Source organism: Carica papaya, chromosome 1 (genome assembly GCF_054855325.1).
Source record: "Carica papaya isolate Zhongbai chromosome 1, ASM5485532v1, whole genome shotgun sequence".
In the NCBI taxonomy this organism is placed as follows: Eukaryota; Viridiplantae; Streptophyta; class Magnoliopsida; order Brassicales; family Caricaceae; genus Carica; species Carica papaya.
Window position 1 is genome coordinate 23631024 of NC_142309.1, and position 21540 is coordinate 23652563.

At 33.8% G+C, this 21540-nt stretch overlaps 2 protein-coding genes across 4 annotated transcripts; one reads left to right on the forward strand and one right to left on the reverse strand.

The window, feature by feature from the left end:
- Nucleotides 1–2648: 2648 nt before the first annotated feature.
- On the forward strand, nucleotides 2649–6238 carry LOC110825978 (RING finger protein). Of its 2 annotated transcripts, none has more exons than XM_022056536.2 (6): nucleotides 2649–3196; nucleotides 4258–4348; nucleotides 4610–4767; nucleotides 5535–5562; nucleotides 5748–5856; nucleotides 5964–6238. In XM_022056536.2, exons 1-6 carry the CDS (start codon nucleotides 2951–2953, stop codon nucleotides 6043–6045), a joined length of 714 nt encoding a protein of 237 aa, XP_021912228.1. In that variant the 5' UTR covers nucleotides 2649–2950; the 3' UTR covers nucleotides 6046–6238. The 2 variants fall into 2 exon arrangements, with proteins under 2 accessions (XP_021912228.1, XP_021912227.1); XM_022056535.2 differs by having other exon boundaries at nucleotides 2655–3196; nucleotides 4607–4767.
- A 1455-nt stretch (nucleotides 6239–7693) lies between these two features.
- On the reverse strand, nucleotides 7694–20259 carry LOC110825972 (pesticidal crystal cry8Ba protein). 2 transcript variants are annotated; one of them, XM_022056529.2, is made up of 23 exons: nucleotides 19973–20259; nucleotides 19737–19801; nucleotides 18901–19506; nucleotides 18159–18430; nucleotides 17940–18011; nucleotides 17696–17830; nucleotides 16453–16571; nucleotides 16064–16366; nucleotides 15497–15584; nucleotides 15302–15407; nucleotides 15108–15221; nucleotides 13881–14044; nucleotides 13622–13742; nucleotides 12940–13164; nucleotides 12675–12865; nucleotides 11355–11522; nucleotides 11175–11280; nucleotides 10694–10831; nucleotides 10331–10492; nucleotides 10046–10246; nucleotides 9333–9527; nucleotides 8954–9025; nucleotides 7694–8175 (listed from the first exon to the last, which is right to left on the reverse strand). In XM_022056529.2, the coding sequence occupies exons 2-23, from the start codon at nucleotides 19776–19778 to the stop codon at nucleotides 8023–8025; spliced, it is 3753 nt and encodes a 1250-aa protein (XP_021912221.1). In that variant the 5' UTR covers nucleotides 19779–19801; nucleotides 19973–20259; the 3' UTR covers nucleotides 7694–8022. The 2 variants fall into 2 exon arrangements, with proteins under 2 accessions (XP_021912221.1, XP_021912220.1); XM_022056528.2 differs by having other exon boundaries at nucleotides 20037–20258.
- Nucleotides 20260–21540: the final 1281 nt, after the last annotated feature.

A 21540-nucleotide genomic window follows, 5' to 3' on the forward strand; every position in this document is an offset into this window, starting at 1 on the left:
GTTACAAGTTTTTAAAAAATAAAATCAATCAAATAATAGATAACTTTTGAATCATTTTTATAAGATTGTGATTTTTTAATATGTTTTATCATCATCTTGTCTCATAAATATTCATCTTTCTCCTAGTATTTCGGATGTATTAAAAAATTTATTTAAAACCATTATAGATGTGATTGTAAAATCGTACAAACAAATTATTTGGGATTTACCAAAATGCCGTGAATATAATTACATAAATTATACCTCTAAATTATGTTATAACACAACATAATTACATCTCATATTTCAATATCATATGACTGACTTACTTATTCTTCACATATTAAGATCCTATGAATCATAAGGACAATAAAATTATTAGTATAGATTCGCATACAATATGACAAGTAAATCAATTTTCAGTGTAAAATTTTGAAGAATATGTGTGCAGTACATTTTGGGGATGCAGGGACCCGATTGATCAAATCATGGACAAATGTGACAAAAGGAAAATCCAAAAATCAGGATTAAAGTAAAGTGTCGTGTAAGAATTATTAAAGACATAAAGTTGCAGAAATGAAAAATCTACTTCACCTTTAACTGCATGTTGCAGCTGTGCATGTTAATCATGTAAAGCTCTTTAAGGAGGAATCTTTTGTTTTTTGTTTTTTTATTTTTTTTAAAAAAAGAGAGATGATGTTTCAACTATTGATTTTGAATTTAATTAAAGCCATTAAAAAAAAAGTATGTGTATGTTTTTATTTGATTATAGTTGATAAAAATTATATGATATAATAAATTGTTCTTAATATATTACATAACTAATATTTATTAAAATGTTGACTAAAATTCAAACCTAATTGAAGATTGATCAAAATTGCAGAACTTAACATTGGAAGGTTTGTTTATTAAATCATTCAAAGAAAAGGACGTGGTTGTCTATGAATTAAGCGGTTTGAAACAAGGGCTGACTCGTTACAGTGCCTTGACATGCGGCACGACTCGGCGCCAAGTTGCAAAGTCGTGCCGCCAAGTTGCAACCAAAGTTCCCATGGAACCCGTCAAAGACAAGGAATCAGAGATGGGATTTTTCTGTTAATTTTTTTTGAAGTATGAGTTTTAATCGGAACAGATTTAGTTTAACAGAGTCTGAGTTTTAGTCAAAGTAGGTTTATGTTAACGGAAAATATAAGACAGATAGAGTAATTCAAATTTGAATTTTTAAAATTCATTTGAAAGTAACTTATTATATATATTTATATCAATAAATATCATATAAATATACTTATATTAAAAATATAATTAATAATTTATATCCCACTTCGCGCGATATTAATTAATTAATTAATTTTGTTAATAAAATATTTTTGAGAAAATATTATATAATTGTTATGATTTACTTTTTAATTTTTGTTTGAGATGGAAAGTTTATTAAAAGGTTCATGACTCCATTGGGAGACAGACAGAAGGTGGGGTACTGGAAATTTGCAGGCACTTTTTCTGTTTTTTGTATCGTCTTCTCAGTGAGAAAATGACCATCGGTTAAAAAGAGAGTCAAGTCATGTTTTACCCATAAATCTGTCAGATGTTGTAAATTGTCACGCATCTACATGCCAAATACAAATATACATATATATATATATATATATATACGTGATGTCCTATATGTTTATGCATTCTTCTTAGAGAATTTCAGTATTTAAAGTTTGATTCAGTTAAATAATAAAAAATATTCAAATTTTACGACTAAATCGTAATTTATTATGAATTTTAGATGAATCTTACTATAGTAAATTGCATAATTTAATTAATTTTAGTGATTTACTTTCATATAATAACAATTAATTACCATAAGATATCTAGGTAATTTATTTTTATTTAACTATAAAACCTAATATTTACAAAATTTAATTTAAAAATAAATAAATATATATTTATTTAGTTACCTATAATATTTGCATAATATTCGAAGAACCCACATGGGAGACATGGATGGATCCGTCTTCTGCTTCGGGCCCCGAAAGCCCAATGGGTTGGTTGATTATCGCTCGCATTAGGGTATAACTGGGCCATATTGGTTTATGGGCCCACATAGCATATTTTGTTTTTTATTTATGTTTTGTAGGGAATTAAATTGTTTTAACACCAATAAGGTATAACTTAAGCATCTATTGATTTCAACAATACAGTAATCTATAAGATTAATACTTGTCTTATTTTTCAAGTAGTCACAAATAAAATATAATGTATTAATTGATTTATTAATAATATAGTGATTTAATAATTGCAATTTTTTTTATTTTTTTAAAAAATCATAAATTCAAATTTTATTGAAATATAAATTAATTATTATGTAATTATATTATAAATTTAAAATAATTAATTTATAATATTTAATTGAGTATAAATAAGTACGGGATTCTATTAAATTTATGTTGTGACCAATCTAATGGAATGTTGTAACGAGATATTGAGTTTGATTCTGACACGCCGGGGAATGATGCATATCCAATTTGTCGTATAAAAAATAATTAATTAATTGTCACCAAACACGTCAATAATATTTTATTTAAAAAAACAAAAACACATGATCTCCAATTCCAGAACAGAATAAACCCAAAGCCCAAACAGGCCGAATTCTCCACGCTGAATGCCTTGTAGCTGAAGCATTTCAACGACGTCTCCTTATATTCGACAGCGCAGAAACCTAAGAGGGAAAGAAAAAAAAAGAAAGGGTTAGCAGAAGAAAAAACATAAAAAAGAAGGCACATGTTGGATTACGCCAATAATTATTTCGTCGTTATCGAGACCCGAGAACCCGAACCCGACAGATTTCTGCAATTACCAGTTATGATGGGACGACGAGAGCTCGATTTCTAGAGTTCGAGAGGAAATTCCCCCCAAACAAAGAGGGATTAGACCTGAATTGTTTATTCGTTTGTTGGATTTGGAATTCTAGGGGGGAGTTGTAATGGAAATTGAGGTCGCGAGTGCAAGTACTGATTTGGAGAGGAAGCGCAAGGAGCTGGAGAATGAGAGTTTTCGGGTGAAGAGAAGGACCTTGCAGGCTGTGCTGGAGCAGTGCCAGAAAGCTCTCGAGTTGCTCAGTCACAGCGAAGACGGCCTTGGAAGTGACGAGGATGAAGATCGGAATATAGGTCAAGGGGCACGCGAGAGGTCGTCATCGGCTGAGCGTGGAGATCAGGAGGCCGAGGAGGTAACTAATCTGTTTTGTTACTGATTTGGTGGGGAAATTTTGAAATCCAGCTTAGAATTACTTGCTTGCTGAGAAAATGAACAACTAGGAAAGAAAATTAAGTCTTAAATATGGCATGCTTTCTGTTTTGATACTAAAGCAAGGTTTTTTTCAGTGAATCCAATGAAGAGATTGGTTTCCGATGCTTTTCTTTTCAGAAACATCGCATGGCATCAAAGAGTTAATGTCCACAACTTTGTCGAATGTTTACCCTGTTAGGAGAGCATCCAGCACCTACATTTATATTCTAGCATTACAATTCATACGCACATCTAACTTGTTTCTGCTCTAAACTCTTCCTTACAAGGATGAAAGATTGGAAGGGTAATAGTCCTGCTATTTAATACAGCTCATACTGAGAACCCAGGTGATCAAATAAAGGAATCCAAAGTACAGAAAGAGCAAGTCTTGGTTCGAGCATTAGATCTTGAATCTTCTACGCTAAGTGATTAAATAAAGGAATACAAAGTACAAAAAGAGCAAAGTCTCGGTTTGAGCTTTAGACTTAAATCCTCTATACCATGCTAATTTAAGGATAGTTGGGTCAACAACCATCCAATAAGCTTAGAAGCCTAATCAGTACCTGGGTTTTTTTATTTTTCTGGCTTTTTCTTTGTGGTCATTCCTTTACTCAAATTGTATTCAGGCCGGTAGTGGGATGTGTAAATTGCTATTAAAAGCACCAAATGATCACTACCTGGAAATGGTAAGTCATAAGGGTGATATTTGTCTTAACTACTATAAAGGCTCAAACTGTTATTCAATAATATTTGCTAATATATACTTCATGAAGGACTTGCTTATTTGTGCAAAACTTTTCTATTCAGAAGAAATGTATGTGTCGGTTAGGACTAAGTTGTGTAGGTTGGGATGTCATAACAAAGAAAATGCATGTGTTATGTATTTGTTATACATGTATTATACACATCAGTAGTAAGTCTAGTGACTCATTCATTCACTTTAAGAGCCCAGAAAATTGTAACTCAGAATTTGCAGCTTATTCATTTTCTGCTTTAATGCAGCTATGTGATCTTCTAAAATCCAGAGTTGAATGTCCCGACTTCCTTGAAAAGCTAGAGTGTGCTCAGGCATCAGTCCCTCATGGCATCGCTGGTATGCATCCAGAGATGGTCAGCTTTAATGTCTTCAGCTGTTACATTAACAATTTTTTGCTAAAACATTCTTTTAGGATATGATTTTGAAATAATTTTTTATTTCTAGCTTGTTATGCTTCCTGGTTATTATCTGGCATCTTGAGATTCACACTTGAAAGAATCATATGCTTAGTTTTAGTTTAATTTTCTAATATTTTATGCTATATTGATTTTGCTTCCCACAAGCTGATGAATTGAAGTTCTTGCGTGGTGCCAGAAGAAGGTAGCTCCTGGGACATGGTTAGTGAAAATGATCTTTGGGAAGGTGAATGTACTGATCCAGATCAAGAAGATTATGTTCTTGTTAGGCAAGAAGATATAGTAGAGGGCATTGCATGTTTCATGGCTGCATACCTATTATCCCTTAAGCAGACAAAGGTATGCAAAGTCTGCCTCTTGATAACTTTGAAATTTCTCTAATCATGTTTTCTTCACTTGTTAGGGTTGAATTGATCATCCAGTAACCGCATGTTGATTCTATATATTGACTTTAATAGTTGAATACCAATTATTTTAGAATTGTCAACAATTGATCATCTATTGTGTTAGTGGTATTATTTTAGAATTGTCAACAATTGATCATCTGTTGTGTTAGTGGTATCTTTGTATTCTGCTAGCTACAATAAAAGATGTGTTTGGTTGCGTAGCGGTTCTTTAATCTTGAAGGATGCACGTAAAGATGTGTATGAGCTGGTAGTCAAGTAATGACTTGGTGGATAATACATCTACACTGTTTCACACAAGTTGTTTTTGCAGTGTATTTTAGAAATAAGGGCATGCATGTGTCGTTCTGGTTTGGTACAAAATAAGGCGGCAAAGAGGTTTTTTTTTATTTTTTTATTTGAGAGACCATTGGATATTATTGTGTCCTTGGTTACTCCATTTAAGAGTACATACTTGATAGGGCAAAAGCTCTACTTGAATTGCCTGAGCAAATAGATTGCTCTAGGTTTGTTTAACTGTCAATTATATGTTACAATTTTCTTGAGAATTCAGATTTCATGCATCTATTAGGTTTCTTGTATAGCTAACGATGTTCAAATTTATAAATGGTGTTTGAGTATTAATTTGTCTGAGAATATTGTATCATAGTACCATCCGAGTGAAAAGTATGAGTTACTTAACAAAATGCTTTATGTTTCCAGGATTTGACGCCTAATCAACTTCAGGATGGTGAGTTTGTTTAAGTTCATCCTAGTAATGCCTTTGCTTTCATTATGAGTTTTTCAACCCATGAACAAATGACCAAGTTTTACCAGTTAGCATTCAGTCATTTTGTTCCAAGTATATTTATCTGCATCTTCATTATTAAGCAAGTTAGCAGAAGGTTAATGATATTCACTGTTGACTTCGTCCAGCACTTAGCAAGACCTTCTCTATGAAGAAGAAGAAGGGAAAGCTTCGAAAAGCATGGGATGGAAGTAAAGTCATCTATAATGTAGCATCATGGGGAGCGACTGCCATTGGGTAGGGCGTATTTCTCAAGCTACTATTCTGTATTTCGAGAAATTTCCTTTCACTGATTTACTATTCTTATATCATTTTAAAAAGTATTTTGTTAAATTTTTTAACAGGATATACCAAAATCCTGTCATTCTGAGGGTTGCCTCGAAAGCCTTCTGGACTTCTTGTCAAGTGATATCAAAGCTTCTGTAAGCTCAGCATTCATTAACCTTTGTGTTTGTGCCTGTGATATGCCGGGGTGGTTCGGTTTCCTTAAGTTGTGTAATATAAATGGCATTCTTTTGGTGCTCTACTGCTGCTACAGATCCATTGATCTGTGGTATAACTGAATCTTGTAAATATCTCTTCTTCTTAAATCATTTCTGAGTGCGATTCAGATTCATTACATGACATCTTGCAATGCTTTTTTTTTTTTTTTTTGGGTTTAAATTTGGATCGCTTTTGTTTCATTCTTAGTAGTTCTTTTCCCCCCTTTTGCTAACTGTTAGTAGTTTAATTGTTTTTAATTTTTTTTTTTAATTTTCTTGGTTGAAATTATTAAGTTACGTAGAAATAGTAATGAACCAAATAGAACCTTAATGTTGCATCCGGATCAATCACCTTAGTTTTATAGTCAATTAAAATTTTATTTTTATATTTAAAAATTTAAATAGATAATTATTATGAATATTATCACTTTAATTTTTATTTTTTTATATATATATATTTATTTAAATTAAATATATAAATAGCAGTAAGCAATTAATTTTTTTAATTAGAATATGTTAAGATTCTTTCATTAACTAAATTTTTTTGTAAATAACTAAAAATAAAATTTTAGTTTTAAAATATATACATGTATATACAGTGTGGCAAATTTTTGATCTTCATATTTTTTTTTATATATATAATAGATTGCTTATTAACCATTGATTTGATACCTTTTTATTTCTGCAATTCATTTAAGTTATTTGCCACGACTGTTTCCTGTCTGCGTTAGCCGACACTAATTGCGTCTGGTATTCAATTTCTGGCTTTTTAATTTGCTGGATTTTCTTAAAATGCGTGGTGGTATAGAATTCCTACATATTTACGAAACCTATTCTATACTTTTGCTTCACACCCGGGAATTTGGTTTAATTGGAAACCCAATGAAGTCCATTTATTTAGTTAAATATTTCAATTAGATTTTTATTATTGTAATTTAAATTTCTTGCTGTAATTTTTAAATTTTTTTTATTTATACTAAAAACTAATACATATTTTTTTGAGGGAGTTGTACTGCTGTGAACGTATTAAGCAAATACTTTAATATTAACTGAATTGTATACTTCTATGTTTTATTTGTAAGTATCTGATTACGTAGAGTTTATCATTTTACTAATAATTAAAAATTTATAATATTTAATTCAGTGAGATCGAATATTTAATTTATTAATATATTAATAAAATTAAAATAATTAAATTAAATTAAATATCAATAAACTTATTATAACTATATTATCTTAACTATAATAATATCAGATTAAAAACCTAATTTAGTTTTTTTTCTTCTTAAGACAAGACACTCTACTTTAGTTCCAAAATGTGAATACCTAGTATATATTTGACTTCAAACCTGAATCTCTTCAAAGTTCAATATCCAGTTTCAGCAACATTTAGGCTGAAAGATACATTTAATTTTTGAAAATTTATTCAGTAATTCATACTTGCTTTAGTTATAAGATCATTTTAATAGTCACTAAAAATGATTAAAATTTGTCTGAGACAATTCTGACAGTATAAGAGATTCACATTCTCTCATATAAAATTTTCAAATAAATTTATAAATAAAATTCTGAGCTATTAGGAACAAAGAAGATAAGTAGATATATCAATTTTATATTTAGCAGATCGAAAATATAATAAATGAATCTCTGCTCTTACAAAATCTACTTATTTGAGGTAAGTAATAAACACATACTTCTCAGGAGACCAGATACGTGAACTAGAAAAGTAAGTTGATGCTGCGCTGACGTTGTTCCTCAGACAAAATTGGTAGCTCTGGCCAGTATTACTCTGTACAGAAGTCCTTCATTTTTGTAGCATGCCACCACCAGGTTTTAAAACGTCCAAGTTTAATTTTTTTCTTTTCCTTTTTTTTCCAGCAAACAGTTATCTCACTCTTTTATGTACAAGAATTTACCACGCCTAGTAATAGTATGTGTTGTCCTTGTGATTGGGACCATCCTTGCAGAGCATTGAACGGACTTCCATAATCGATCTAGGTGGCTCTACGTCTTTCTCTTGTAAGGCATTCCCGATAAGCTGTTGCATTTGTGACGCAAAAGTATCATCTAGAATCTGCAAGTTGACACTAAAGATTAATATGGATGATTAAAAGAGATGAGCAATGGAAGTTAAACTCTGATCTATCTATCTGCTATGGGTAATTTCAGCATCCAAGTAACAGGAATGACAATGGCAGCCCGACAAGAAAAAAAGGTCTGATGCAATAATTCTAAAAGACCAAAATGGATCGGATCTGACTTCACAATACTTTGAAGGAGATTGGTTATGCAAAGCTTCTCCTTTCTGAAAATGTTAGTAAGTTCTTTTAGTTTCAAACGCAAGGTAAAAAAAAGTCTAAAAAAATAATTTCATATTGACTTTTAAGCTTATAAAGTTTAAAGATTGATAAATTGTTTTTACCATCAAATATTCTCATGATTGATAAACTCACTTCCATAAGCTATAAGAAAATACCATAATTCAAATGGCTTTTGGATAGGTCAGTAGCAAAGAGTTACAAGGGTCTCCGCTGACACTGTACTTTGGTTTTCTATCAGTAGGTCCCTAGTATTTAATCTTATTACCTTTTTGTATCAGGTTCCTGGAGTTGATAAGCATTATCACCTTGAATGCAAGTACTTCAGAAAGACAACCAATTTTAATAACCTATATACTTTCAAGTAAGATGGCAATTGAAAAGGATGAAGCCCTATCAGCCTATAAGCTTTCACAGGATGTCCAAAAAAGCCTCAGAGTTTGGATATTAAACTATTTAGCTCGGTCATAGTTTTAGGAGCAAGATTTGAGCTTAAGAACTGAACTCATTTAAAATTGTAAAGCAGTTACTTACTGAAATTGCAATACGTGAACCTTTATACCAGGATCTGTTCTCTTTCCTGTTCTCCAGAAAACTGAGGACATCCTGTAAACAAAAAGCCGTCATGCAAGTAATATTAAACTATTAGCTTTGAGTTTGGTTCAAAGTTAATTTTTTATAAAATAAGAATATGAATACAATACAAATAAGACATAATTTTGCATAAAAATAATATTTCAATTCCAAGTTAATTCCATATTCAATTCAAATTATAGGTACTTTTGTGCTTCCTCACTTGCCAGGTGATAATAAAAATCAATTGTTTTTATGAGAATATGATATATTCAAACCAAAAACAATATTACTGTCAACTCAATGCAAACTTTTTATCGGAACATTGAAACTTAACTACCTGTCCCATTCGATCCCAGTAACCTCGGCAGATTGCTATAAAGACATGAGTCTCACACACAGTGTGAAGGTGACTCATTGTATTTGTTAGCTGATCTTTGAGTGCTTGCATCCTACCCCGTATATCAGATTCCCCTATACTTTCTTTTGAATCTTGAAGAATCTTCTTCAACTTTGTTGAGCTCTGTAACTTAGTCTGAAGCAAGATGAAGAAGCACCCAATCAGCGAAAGAGTTATATTGAAACCCTAGCAAAACTAAAGCTGATACAGCATTTTGTTGGGTTTAATGCACACAGGTAAAGAACCAGAGGTTTAATTCTATACAAAAATACATTGAACTTGTAGTTGGTTGTGTGGGGAAAATTAAAAAAGGACCAATAAGGGTACTGATCAAGAAAATTGGAATAAACAATGCTTGAAATGATGAATCAGCAAGCCAGCTAAGACATGAAATGTAGGGAATTCACAATGGCTGCTCTCTTAAATTCAAGTTCATTTGCACTCCGATACTTTCTTCAAGTGTACATTTATCATGCAGTCAATCCTTTGCTTCCAACAAGAATTCACAAGAAACTGCCATCATCTGAAAGGGATTATTTGCATGAAGGGAGTCCTTTATTTTAGAGGTTTTTATTTTAACTAACGTTAATCAAATGTTAGCCTAGTGAAAGCAAATTAAAGGCACAAAATTTTGCTTCTAAAATCAAACTCACATTTTCCACAAGTTTCTCAATAACAGCTTGCAGGTAATTTCTGAACTTGGCTCTGAGCATTACTGTTACTTCACTGAGACGCTCTCCAGGGACAGGGTTTCTTCCATCAGGAATGCAAGAACCCCAGGATTTGAACCGTGCTTCTATCTTGGGACGCAAGACATCAAGCATCCTCTTCAAAGAATTTAATAGAATTCCCAGCTGAAGAAAAAATAAATAATTCTCAGCCAGAAAAATATTCAAAATGAACTGGAAGAAAAAAGAATTAGGCAAGTGATGGCCCACCTCATCAGGGACTGCATAGGAGGACACAGATCGTTTAGTGAGCTTTTGGACATATTTCAATCCAAATTTCTTTGGTGCCAAATTTTCCTTCAATGGTGACAGGACATCTGCATATTGTTTATCCAGAGCTTCCACGATTGCTTTTTCCACATCTGCTATAGCCTTTGTGTACAAAAACAGCCAAAATGAAATCAAATAATTTCAATAACTCTGTCCTCCATATTAGTAAAGATAGTAAAGAAAACTAGTTACCCTATGGTCATTTTTATATTGCCAAAAAAAGCTCACATTTTACTTCCATTTGCTCTTTTTTCAATCATCAACTTTGCAAATAAGAAACAAAGATGGTTCATTTGGACGTACGTTTTCGAGCACAAATATGTATTCTGGCCATCTGCAAATGATTACTTCATAGTTGTTCAAGGTCTCTCTCAGTCGGTCATACATTTCATCAACAAAAGGAGTTGTAGAATGTTGAGTCCGAACCCCTGACCATTTTACCTGCAAGCAGATAAGTTGTAGATAAGTTTAAAACAACAACATCTTGAGTTCCTTTAATGTGATCCTGAAAATACCGAAAAAAGAAATCCCTCTGTGCATATTGGTAGTATCAGTATCAATATCAATAATTTGTAACTATGTTGAGTCATTCTTCCAGAAGTTAAAAGCAGCTCAATAAGATTTCCATCTCTTTATCAACAAAACTTCAGACTGCAGAATCTGTGAGTTATTTCTTTTCCTTTGAACTTTTAATTTAAGAGACCAATGGGAAGGCATGCAATTGAAAAGATTGTAGTTGCTTTAAGACTACCCTATAAAAGCTGTTGTTGCTTAGAAAACATACCTTATCTAATTTACATGACTCAAGCAAAGAAATGCGTTTATCTTGAATCCATAGCATGATATACAAATGGAACAACTCTTTTGCATCAACACCACCTTTGATAGGACTGGAAATGAATCACCAAATCAGTTGACTCAATTCAAGATCCAAACAACTAACAGAATCACCAGAAGCATGTACCTAATTTTCCAGTTGGCAACTTCCCTCTGAAAATCTGATGTTGCAATAATGAGTTCTACCACAGGAGGGGAAGGACCAGATGGTGGGCATGCAAGAAGGAAAGCGCGCAATCTGCTGCAAAGCTCCGTGCTATATATGGAAGCAGACAAATTTGGGAGGTCTAAAAAACTGCATGAAAAATAAACTCAATAAATGCTTGTACATCATGGATCAGATAATCAATCCAACATGAAAGAAATGGCTAGTGCAGTAGAATCTGATATCATGAAATCATCATGTCATATCCAACATTTGCCAATGAGCTTAGTGGAAAATATCAATGACGTTCTTTAGAGATTGAAACTACGGGAAAACAAAAACACAGATTTTTGTTAGGAGGGAGGAAAAAGATACAAATTAAAGGAGGATAAGCTATCCTCCAAAAAAAGAAAGAAACAAAGTGAAAGCACAACTGATACGTGGCAGCAATCAGATTCCTTTGTAAAGTGAACAAAGAAATTCCCTTTGAGAAACCATGGGGTTTAGCCCAAACAGAAGCCAAAAACACCATCCTGAATGTCATCAAAGGACCAAGACCTTTCTTAATCTCTTTGCATTATCTCCAACCAAATCAGAACTTAACAAAACAGTGCTTCTACTACGCATAAGTAGAGCTGAAATTATCTTGAATCCTTGGTACTTCCAGTATCCTTGGCCTTTGAAGCTAGGGTATTAAACTATTCTTCAGATATTTAGCTTAAGCGGAAATGCATATATTGTCTGTCCGTTGAAACTTAAACCAACCAAATGATTCATATTTTGGAACGCTATAAATTGAAAAGAAAAGAGGGCTGCCGAGTCCAATATTATTAAGGAGAACAAGTTGGAAATTTACAGCCAAGAAAGACCCACACCTATACATTCTAAATTCATGTATCCTCTTTGTGACACTAACGGTAGTCTGCATTGTCAATCTCCTAAAATTCCATGGTAAATCCTGTATTAAGATTTTTCATTCAAGGCCTACATCATATGCCTTTCTTCAGGTCACATTTGATTTCAATAACATAATCAGTGATTTCTATCATCACTCTCCTAAAATCTACATATGCATCCTAAAACTGATACCTGATTTCATGACATGTATTGGTAGTTAAATCATCAGTCTCCAGCTTTACATATGAATGAACTGCTTTGCATGAAAGTGGCATCAAAGCTAAAAGATAGGTGCTTAAGTTGACAACTTTCTCGTCATAATCTCAAATCACATTACAATTGGAAAGAAATTCAATTTTAACAAAGTTCTTAGACATCAAATGCCATCATGAACTGAAAAGGTACCTGGGAAGTATATCTTTGTTATGGATTTCAATGTCAGTCAAAATCTCATTTTTGATATTTGTGCAAAGGGCAGTCATTTTCTGGTAAGCAGTGGATACAGCAACAGGATCCAAGAAATTAGGCTCATTGTTATTGGCAACATATTCATCTGTCTCAGCCAAATGCCGCCTTGATCTTTTTTTGGCTGCAGCCTGAGGTTACATTACTGTTAGGAAAATATGGGTTGCAATGAAAGCAACAAATGGAGATATGTAATATCCAGAACCTGAAAATAATGGGTCAGAGCAGTTTGCGACTCAGGAGACAATATGTCATGAAGGAGAGTATACAGTTTAACAGCAGGAGCTAATGCTGGTGCTGCAACTCCAGTTGCAGGCTTGAAAATTTCCATAATGCCAGTGAACGATGATTCATCAAGTGACTTATAGTTCTCAAAAACTAGAGCAAGAATCTGTTCAATCTGATCTTTGATTTCTCCAAGTATTCGATTCTGTTGAATAAGCCAAAATGTACACATGTATGTTGTGTCAGAAAAATTGGGAGAAGAAATGAAATAAATTTAAAGAATTTCTATTTTAAAGTAAAAATTTAAGAACCAGAAGAAATAAAAGTTACTGAAAGGATATGTTAATATAGATAACAATAACTTTTTTTGGAAATAAAATATTGATAACAATAATAATGATAATATTTTAAATATTTTTTAATTATTTTATATTTTAAATATAATTTAAAAAATATTTATAAGACGGTAAAAATGACATTTTTTAGCACCTCATACATGTGATATGAATTCTGATGGTTTATGAAAATCATATTTGTACTTTAGGTAAATTGGCTAAGTGCCTATGATACAACATTCTCAAGGTAGCTAACTCCAAATACCATAAATAATAAGCACAAGGATAAAATTCTGCACAAAAAAAACCTGATAATTTGAAATTTACCTCTTGATGACTCAATGTACTTTTGCTGTCACCTTTAATAATTACAGGCATTAAGAAGTCATATACCAAAGTGAGGCAGTCAGCCGTAGGTGTGGCGACGTCCATTACATAGGACAGGTACCTGGAAAGAACATTCATCAGAAAAACACAAATCCGGTACTTTAATAGTTAGACAGTGATCTGACCAGGTAAGAATTATTAAAACCCTTAAAAACTGCCGACACTCTTGAGTAGCTGACAAGAAAAGAAATCTAATTACCGTAGCTTGGTGTACACATCAGAAACCCCATAGTACGAGGCAAATTCTGTTAAAAGCCATTTCCACGAGCCATGTAACAGTAAGTTCCTTTGTTGAAAACGTTGAATCTTCATAGCAACCTCTAGAACCAAGTCATATGCAACTGTTTCTGCCACAGAACCACACTAGGCCAAAAAGAAGCTCTTAATATCATAAAGCCTCCAAAAACTATGATATGATTTTTTTTTAAAACAAGACTAAGCCATGATATGCAGTTCATGATATTCATGTCATGAATACGAATAATCAATCATCAAAGATTAAAACTGGATTCAAACTATAGAACCTCTGTTGAATAGAGATAATCAATTGTCACAGAGTGAGACCAAATTAAAACTGTAGAACATTATCCTTTTGCAGAAGTAGTTGTTTGCCAAAAATTGCAATATTTTAATGATGCACTTGAGCTCATGCACACACACATCTGATTTTTGGAGCTAGGTTTTCTTCTTAATTTGAATTCAAGCTCTTACAAGTACAAATCTACATGTGTATATCTAAGCATGCATTCCTTTGCTATAAACTGACATAGTTATCAAGAAATACATATATGGGCCTCTTAATTCTGTCAAACTACGTGAACTTCTATTGTCACAGACCAACTCAGACCTTGCTAAATTGAAAGAGAAGCAAGATGGTTTCTGATCCATTCAAAATATATTCACTTATCAAAGATAAGTGAATAATCAATCATCAAAGATTAAAACTGGATTCAAACTATAGAACCTCTGTTGAATAGAGATAATCAATTGTCACAGAGTGAGACCAAATTAAAACTGTAGAACATTATCCTTTTGCAGAAGTAGTTGTTTGCCAAAAATTGCAATATTTTAATGATGCACTTGAGCTCATGCACACACACATCTGATTTTTGGAGCTAGGTTTTCTTCTTAATTTGAATTCAAGCTCTTACAAGTACAAATCTACATGTGTATATCTAAGCATGCATTCCTTTGCTATAAACTGACATAGTTATCAAGAAATACATATATGGGCCTCTTAATTCTGTCAAACTACGTGAACTTCTATTGTCACAGACCAACTCAGACCTTGCTAAATTGAAAGAGAAGCAAGATGGTTTCTGATCCATTCAAAATATATTCACTTCAAATCGACTAGAAGTCAACAAATTGTAGAAGCTTCTTTTGGACATGAGCCAACAGGCTACAAGAATAAAAAGCAACTGACCTTTAGTTGATTATTATCCTCAGAACTTGTTGAATAGTTTATGTAGAGCTGCAGCTTGCCCACAAGTTCATGCTCTGGCTCACGATAAATGGACCACCATCGAAGCTTATCAGCCTGCATCGAACTTATGTGAGAGTTTTTGACAAAACTATTAAAATAAGCAATATCAAGCAAGTTCTACCAGAAATTTTTACCGGGTCTTCGGAAATGGTAGCCACTTGAGCAAGAACACGGCCAAAATGCTTCCCCTTTGAATCCAGGACTTCAACAATCAGATCATCTCCTAAATTATCAGGAAAGCTGAAAGATTTTTTTTAAGACCTCTCCATTGAAAACTTAGATAATAAGTTAATTAACAAAAGAAGTGGAAATAGAAAAGAAGCACATACAAGACATGGCTTTCACTAGAACCAGGCTGCATCCTTATGGCATCCTCTTCAGCAGAACTTTTCAGTCTTAACAAACAAGAATATGTCTCTGAAAAGAAACATAATAAGAATTTAAGAACAAAAGGAAAAGATGCTGCTGAGCAAAACAAGAAGAGAAGAAAGCAAAAGAAAGTACTACGCAATTCTATGACAGGAAACATCCAGCTATGAAATAAATTGTACCTTTTTTTCAAATGAATCTAACAAATAACACCTAGCAAATAGTATTACCATCTATAGGCTACATATCATTGCTCCAAAGATTTAATAAATGCAACCACCTCATCCACCTATGCATTTGCAAATACCCAAACAAGTGGAACCCCAAAACATATTTTTCAGACAGAATGAAGGAGGCCCAGCAAATAATAATATATGATCAGATATACGATGATGCTATCCACTGTGGTTAGCATAGCTCATCAAAGTCCAATTCTGCAGCTGATTAAAATAAGATGAAATACTTTTTGTAAATCATACTCTGTAAATACCTCCCTACCCAGATCTAGAATTCCCAACTTGGCATACCTTGCACAACATCATATGATGTTGAACTATTGCGTAGACTTGTCACGCCAATTTTGAGAAGCCCTGAAACTTGTTTAATGTAATGAGTGCTTGCATGCACATATGCAAAGCCTTGACGTGAAAAGGAAGCTTTTGCAGGTATACGGGGTGGAGCACGAATTTTTCGCAGAGCTTGCCATCTATAAGATAGTGCCGACTGCAAATTGGATAGGTGATGCTGGATAGCTTCAACCTTAATCACTGGTCTTAAGGATAACATGCTGCAGCCAGTAGGTGGATCCAGGGTTGTCTTCACACGTTTTACTGCATAATCACCAAGGTCTTAGTCTAAGGCAGCACACAAAAAGTACTTGGAAAAAGAAGATGTCACATACAGGATTAAGAGCTACCTTGAACTTTCATCTTTCCAACAATTTTCTTAGGTTTTGTGGCAACACCTTCGTTAGCAACCTCTGAAGAGCGTTTAGCCATTAGTTCTTCCTCCGATTGCAGTAGGACTTGCTGTAACCTATAGTTCAATAATAAAATTTTGGGGAGAGTAGGCAAAAAAGTAGTAGAAAATAAGCATCAGGATACTGATACTGTTATATAGAGTAGCATGTGAATAGTTCCAGAGAAAACATGCTTAAAGAAAGAAGCCAAGAAGAAACTTCTAAATTTTTCTTTTGAAAATGGAAAGCTGACATCTCAACACTTAGGACAGTAGAGTCATCAAAACTCCCAACTTCACTGGCTTTCCACAGACTTCCACCATTTTAGCTTCCACTACAAAGATGGATAGGACAAAAAACAAAATGCATATTTTGGTCCAATTAACTCCGTGTTTCAAATTCTTGACCACAACATAGATATTCTCATTGTGTTTGAGGTTGAAAAAAAAAAGAGCATAAAATGATACGTACTATAAGTGATTTAAACCACCTAGGTGCTAAATAGTAAGTGATTTAAACCACCTAGGTGCTAAATAGTAAGCAATTACATGTTTGGATAAAGATGTTTATTGCAAAATAAATATTTTTCATATTTTGATAAAAAGTGATGACCAAACATAAATAGATAACGGACATATTTTAAAAAAGTAAACACTTTATGCGCATATACAATAGTTAGTGGAGAGGTGCTTTTTTTTCTCCATTTAAATTTTATTATAAGTACATAGTGATTAAATTGCTATTTGCTCAAAAAAAAGAACTTGCTATTTGATTACCAAACGGGTAGAATGGGGTGCTTATTAGTTGCTTTCAAGCAAAACCAAATAATTAATGAATAGTGGGAAAACCGAAGATTATTATATATTAAAAAGAAGAAAATTTTCCAACTTTATATGGAACCAGATGCATAAAATTTACCTCTTCACTATTCTATAGAATGGTTAAATTTTTTGAAAAGTTTTAACAACCGATTCCTATTCTCTAGTTGGCAAATATTATGGTTCGTTACTGCCAGAATTTTTTTGCTTACTATTTTATTCAGTTACTCCCACTTGGAGTTGCACGACATTAACATGTAACTGAATATTATACAGCCTTTCTTATATTGCCTCTGCAACTTTATCTCTACTTGCCTGGCATCACGAACCAGTGCAAATAACTTTAGAATGGCATAACTAGAAAAGGAAGAGATCATAATTACCCAAATGCTTCACGTAATAAAGCACATTCATTTTCCAAAAACATAGGGGCTTCCATGCAACTCCTAGCCCAAGCATGAAGGCAAAGTCGAACACACGCATCATAGGCGATCACAGCATGCCAAGGCCCAAGAGCACTGAATTTGACATGCAAACAGAGCAGACATAATGAAAATGAGTGCCCAATAATAAACATCTAGGATAGATTATAAGAAACATCTACAGTTACGTGCTAGTCTTAGATACCTTGCATGAAATGTTGGGATGCGAGCTGGATGTGAACCTGAAGATGCCCCAGCTTCAGCACCAGTACTAGTTCTGATACAGAATATAGATGCAATGAGCTTGAAAAATTCCCAATCATTGAGTCTAAAAAGGCAGTTAGGAACACAAAATAGTAGGTCTTGTAACTTAATTGAGTTGCTGTGCAGTTTTTGCCACATAGAATCAACAAAGTATATATACCTAACAAACTGACCAGAATTTCTGTTCCCAGCATTATCTTCTACCTTAACATCAGGAGTTGGTTTCTGCGTATTCACATTCACTTTGGTTGCTATGCTCTGTGAGTCCTGGATAACCGTTGTATTACGCACTCCAGATATTGGAATTTGATCAGTTCCTTGTCTAATTTCATGAACAGAACCAGAAAATGGAGGTGCACTTGGAACACCATCATCTTCGTTTTCATCGTCAGAAGAAAACTTTTCACTCTGGAGGTTTCTGAACTGCTGATCCTGCAATAAAGACTGATTCAGAAAACCTTAACATAAAATTAAAATTGACAGGATCCATCAGAGATTTTATGGAAGTAGATACTTAAGCATCAAGGAGATGCATTAGACAAAATGGTTGTCACATCATTGAAACAACTCCTGTGCCTATGAACCACGATAATAAAAACAAAAGGGGTGGAGATAGATAAATTTATGAGAAATGATTTTGAAATCTCTTCATCCCTATACCCTAATTTGACAACCTAGAACCTAAAATATGTGCTCTCAAATGCAATTTATCAGATGGAATAATTAATCATGCACTAGGAAATATTTCAAGGACTTATTGTATGAACCTCCAAAATAGGAAATCAAAATAAGAAATAATTAAATATGAAACCAATGCAACACAATGAGCCGAGAGCAAAACACAACTAACTTCACAATCAAACATGGAAATAATTCAAGTAACATCTGAATTGAACATAAACCTTCTCAGCAGCTCTATCCACAGTGACTCGCGAAGGCACACTTGAAGCATATCCCTCTGAATTATATGCTCTGCTACGAGGCACAGCACCATTGATGCTACCAATTTGTGTCGTAGAAAACTCAGAGCTAGCAGCCGAATCCGATGATTCATCCTCTGTGTAACCACTGAGCCTGGCTTGGTACCTCCCGTTTGCCCGGCCCAACCTCTCCGCCAAATGCCCTTGAGCCCCAACAATCGTTTCCATTGACGAACTAACATCGGAATACGTATAGTCACTGGCATAACGTGGGTGTCTTTGTGCCGGATTTCCATATCTATGAGCTGCACCAGTAGGAACTCTATCATCTTGCGGCGAAGAGTCAAGAGAATGTCTTCTGCCGTAGACCTCCTCTTCGGAATCAGTGGACATGTCATTGTCAGAAGCAGACGCACTGTCGTAGCCATCAATCGGCACAGTTGTAGACACCGGGATCACGTTGGACGGTAAGTGTCCGCTTCTGAATTTTGATGTTGGGGGTAACCCGAACCCTCGGGTACCACTTCGGATATTGGAAATGGGATCAATCCGGGATCTTACATTTGAACTTGAACGCGAAACCTCCTCCTGTTTATCATTGGTTAAGAAATTTTTTTTTTTAAAAAAAAAAGAATAAAAAAAGAAGGGAAGAATTATTTGATTTCACTATTATATTCTCTACTTGGATTTTGAAATCCGAACAATGCAAGCAAAGATCTCAACCTATATCCAACATCCTAATCCGCCATCAACAAGAGAAAATAACTGAAAACGGGAAAAGGAGAAACGAGAAAAGAGATTGGAATGGTGAAGTTCACCTCCCAGCGAACGGCATTATTGCCGAGTCCTTGAGTGAACATGACTGCTAAACCCACTCCTTCACCTGCGCACCATATTCAAACCTCAGTAACTCCTCCACGCTTAAGAGCGTTAGAAGAGAAAAAAAATGATGAAAATAGAAGCTCAGATAAAAAAACAGCAGAACACAATAACCAATGAAGAGCAACCGCAACCCTCACTGACAAGAACTCAAAGATTTCCACAGTTGACCGACCTTGTTAGAGTATTGAGTGAACTTTAAACACAGTAAGAGAGAGAGATTCAGAGAAAAAATCAACCTAGAACACTTGCAACAACAAGTACGAGATTTGACAAGGAAAGCTTTTGCTTCTCTCAAAAGTTTCTTGGCTCAGTTTCAGCTCAAGCAATTCCAGTGTGTCCCTGCAGACTCTTATGAATTTCTTTTTGTTCAACTTTCTATTTTTCTCAAAACGACGACGTACGATAAATAAAACCATTACTGCGTCGTCGTTTGGGATCCCTGGTTTTACTGAGAGAATCCTTAAAGAGTGCGCACGTATAAAAGTGGGGGGTGGAGGAGAAAAAGTAACGGATGAGAGTGAGAAATGACGTGGCAAAGTGGAACTCCGTTTTCTTCTGGGCTTTTACTTAAATAGTCGACCGTTGTAGGTGGGGGACCCATTTACTCTTAATTTAATTTCCCGCTAATTACAATGAATTTAATTAATTAATTACAATAACATCGTTAATGTGAGAAAAATAGAAGGATTCACATGGTTTGGTGGGTCCCACACACGCAACGTGCCCATACCATTGCGGCTTTTTCTTGTCTGCTTTTTCGCTGAACTAAATTTCCCTGGCTGGGTTTTAAATTTAACGGCTGTGATTGAATTGGGATGATAGAGATGATTGTTAATTTGTTAAGTACTGCTATTCATTGACATTTTCGGCTGAAGTGCGGCCGAGAAAGTCGGCATTTAAATAACTCATGTAAACTTTACAAGGTGAAATCTAGATTTTTGAATTGATTAAAATATATATTTATATCTCCAAGTTTGTTTGGGGAAGAGACTTTTAATTTGAAATTTTTTGAAAAAGTGCTACTGTTCCAGAGAGGGGTTTTTCTTGTTTTCTTCATTTTAATTTTTTAAAATGTCTTTTTGTTTTTTTTCAGGTTGTGAATGTTTGGCACTAGGGCTAAAGCCACGGGACATGCATGTCCCAGTTGATGATGAATGAGTGACCCACCCGTCAGATTTCCATTTCACAATCCAATGTATGACCCACTCGGAATCTCAAAAGGGTGAAGTATCTCTACTTGTTATCACAATCACAACAATAAACCACTAACAACTAAAATTGTTAAGCCTAAATAAGGTCTGCCTTTTTTGTGTTAAAAAGATTTAAGTTAAATTTTTTTAACTCCCCATGATTATCTTACAACTAATGAAATATAATTACTAAAGAATATTTTTCTTACCTAAAAACTTAATAGATTCACTCAAATTTAATCCAAATTAATTACTAAAACTCTAAGAATACAGAAATAAAGTCTGATTTGGAAGCACAAATGGGTCAAGATGATATCTCATTTGAAATGCATGAATTCAAAATCTTCAGATACTGCTGCCTTCTATTAGTAAAATATTTGATGTTTTTTCTTTTCAGCGGAATAAAAAAGGCCTCTATAGTTTGGTAAAAATCTGTCACTTCCAAAATTAGGAGATTCACTAGTATGAAAATATATGCAACTGAAATGTTTTGAAGTTAATAAAAATCTATGCACTCAACAAAAATGACAAATAATCCAGCCAAGGCGGC

What these genes read in the sequence shown, in the direction of transcription:
- LOC110825978 (XM_022056535.2), top strand. Translation starts at nt 2,951, where the DNA reads ATGGAAATTGAGGTCGCGAGTGCAAGTACTGATTTGGAGAGGAAGCGC. An exon ending in AGTCCCTCATGGCATCGCTG is followed by an intron (nt 4,349 to 4,606) that starts GTATGCATCCAG and finishes GCGTGGTGCCAG; the next exon opens with AAGAAGGTAGCTCCTGGGAC. An exon ending in GCCTAATCAACTTCAGGATG is followed by an intron (nt 5,563 to 5,747) that starts GTGAGTTTGTTT and finishes GACTTCGTCCAG; the next exon opens with CACTTAGCAAGACCTTCTCT.
- LOC110825972 (XM_022056529.2), bottom strand. Translation starts at nt 19,778, where the DNA reads ATGTTCACTCAAGGACTCGGCAATAATGCCGTTCGCTGGGAG. An exon ending in GTACATTGAGTCATCAAGAG is followed by an intron (nt 13,165 to 13,621) that starts GTAAATTTCAAA and finishes CTTATTCAACAG; the next exon opens with AATCGAATACTTGGAGAAAT. An exon ending in ACTGGGATCGAATGGGACAG is followed by an intron (nt 9,026 to 9,332) that starts GTAGTTAAGTTT and finishes TTTTGTTTACAG; the next exon opens with GATGTCCTCAGTTTTCTGGA.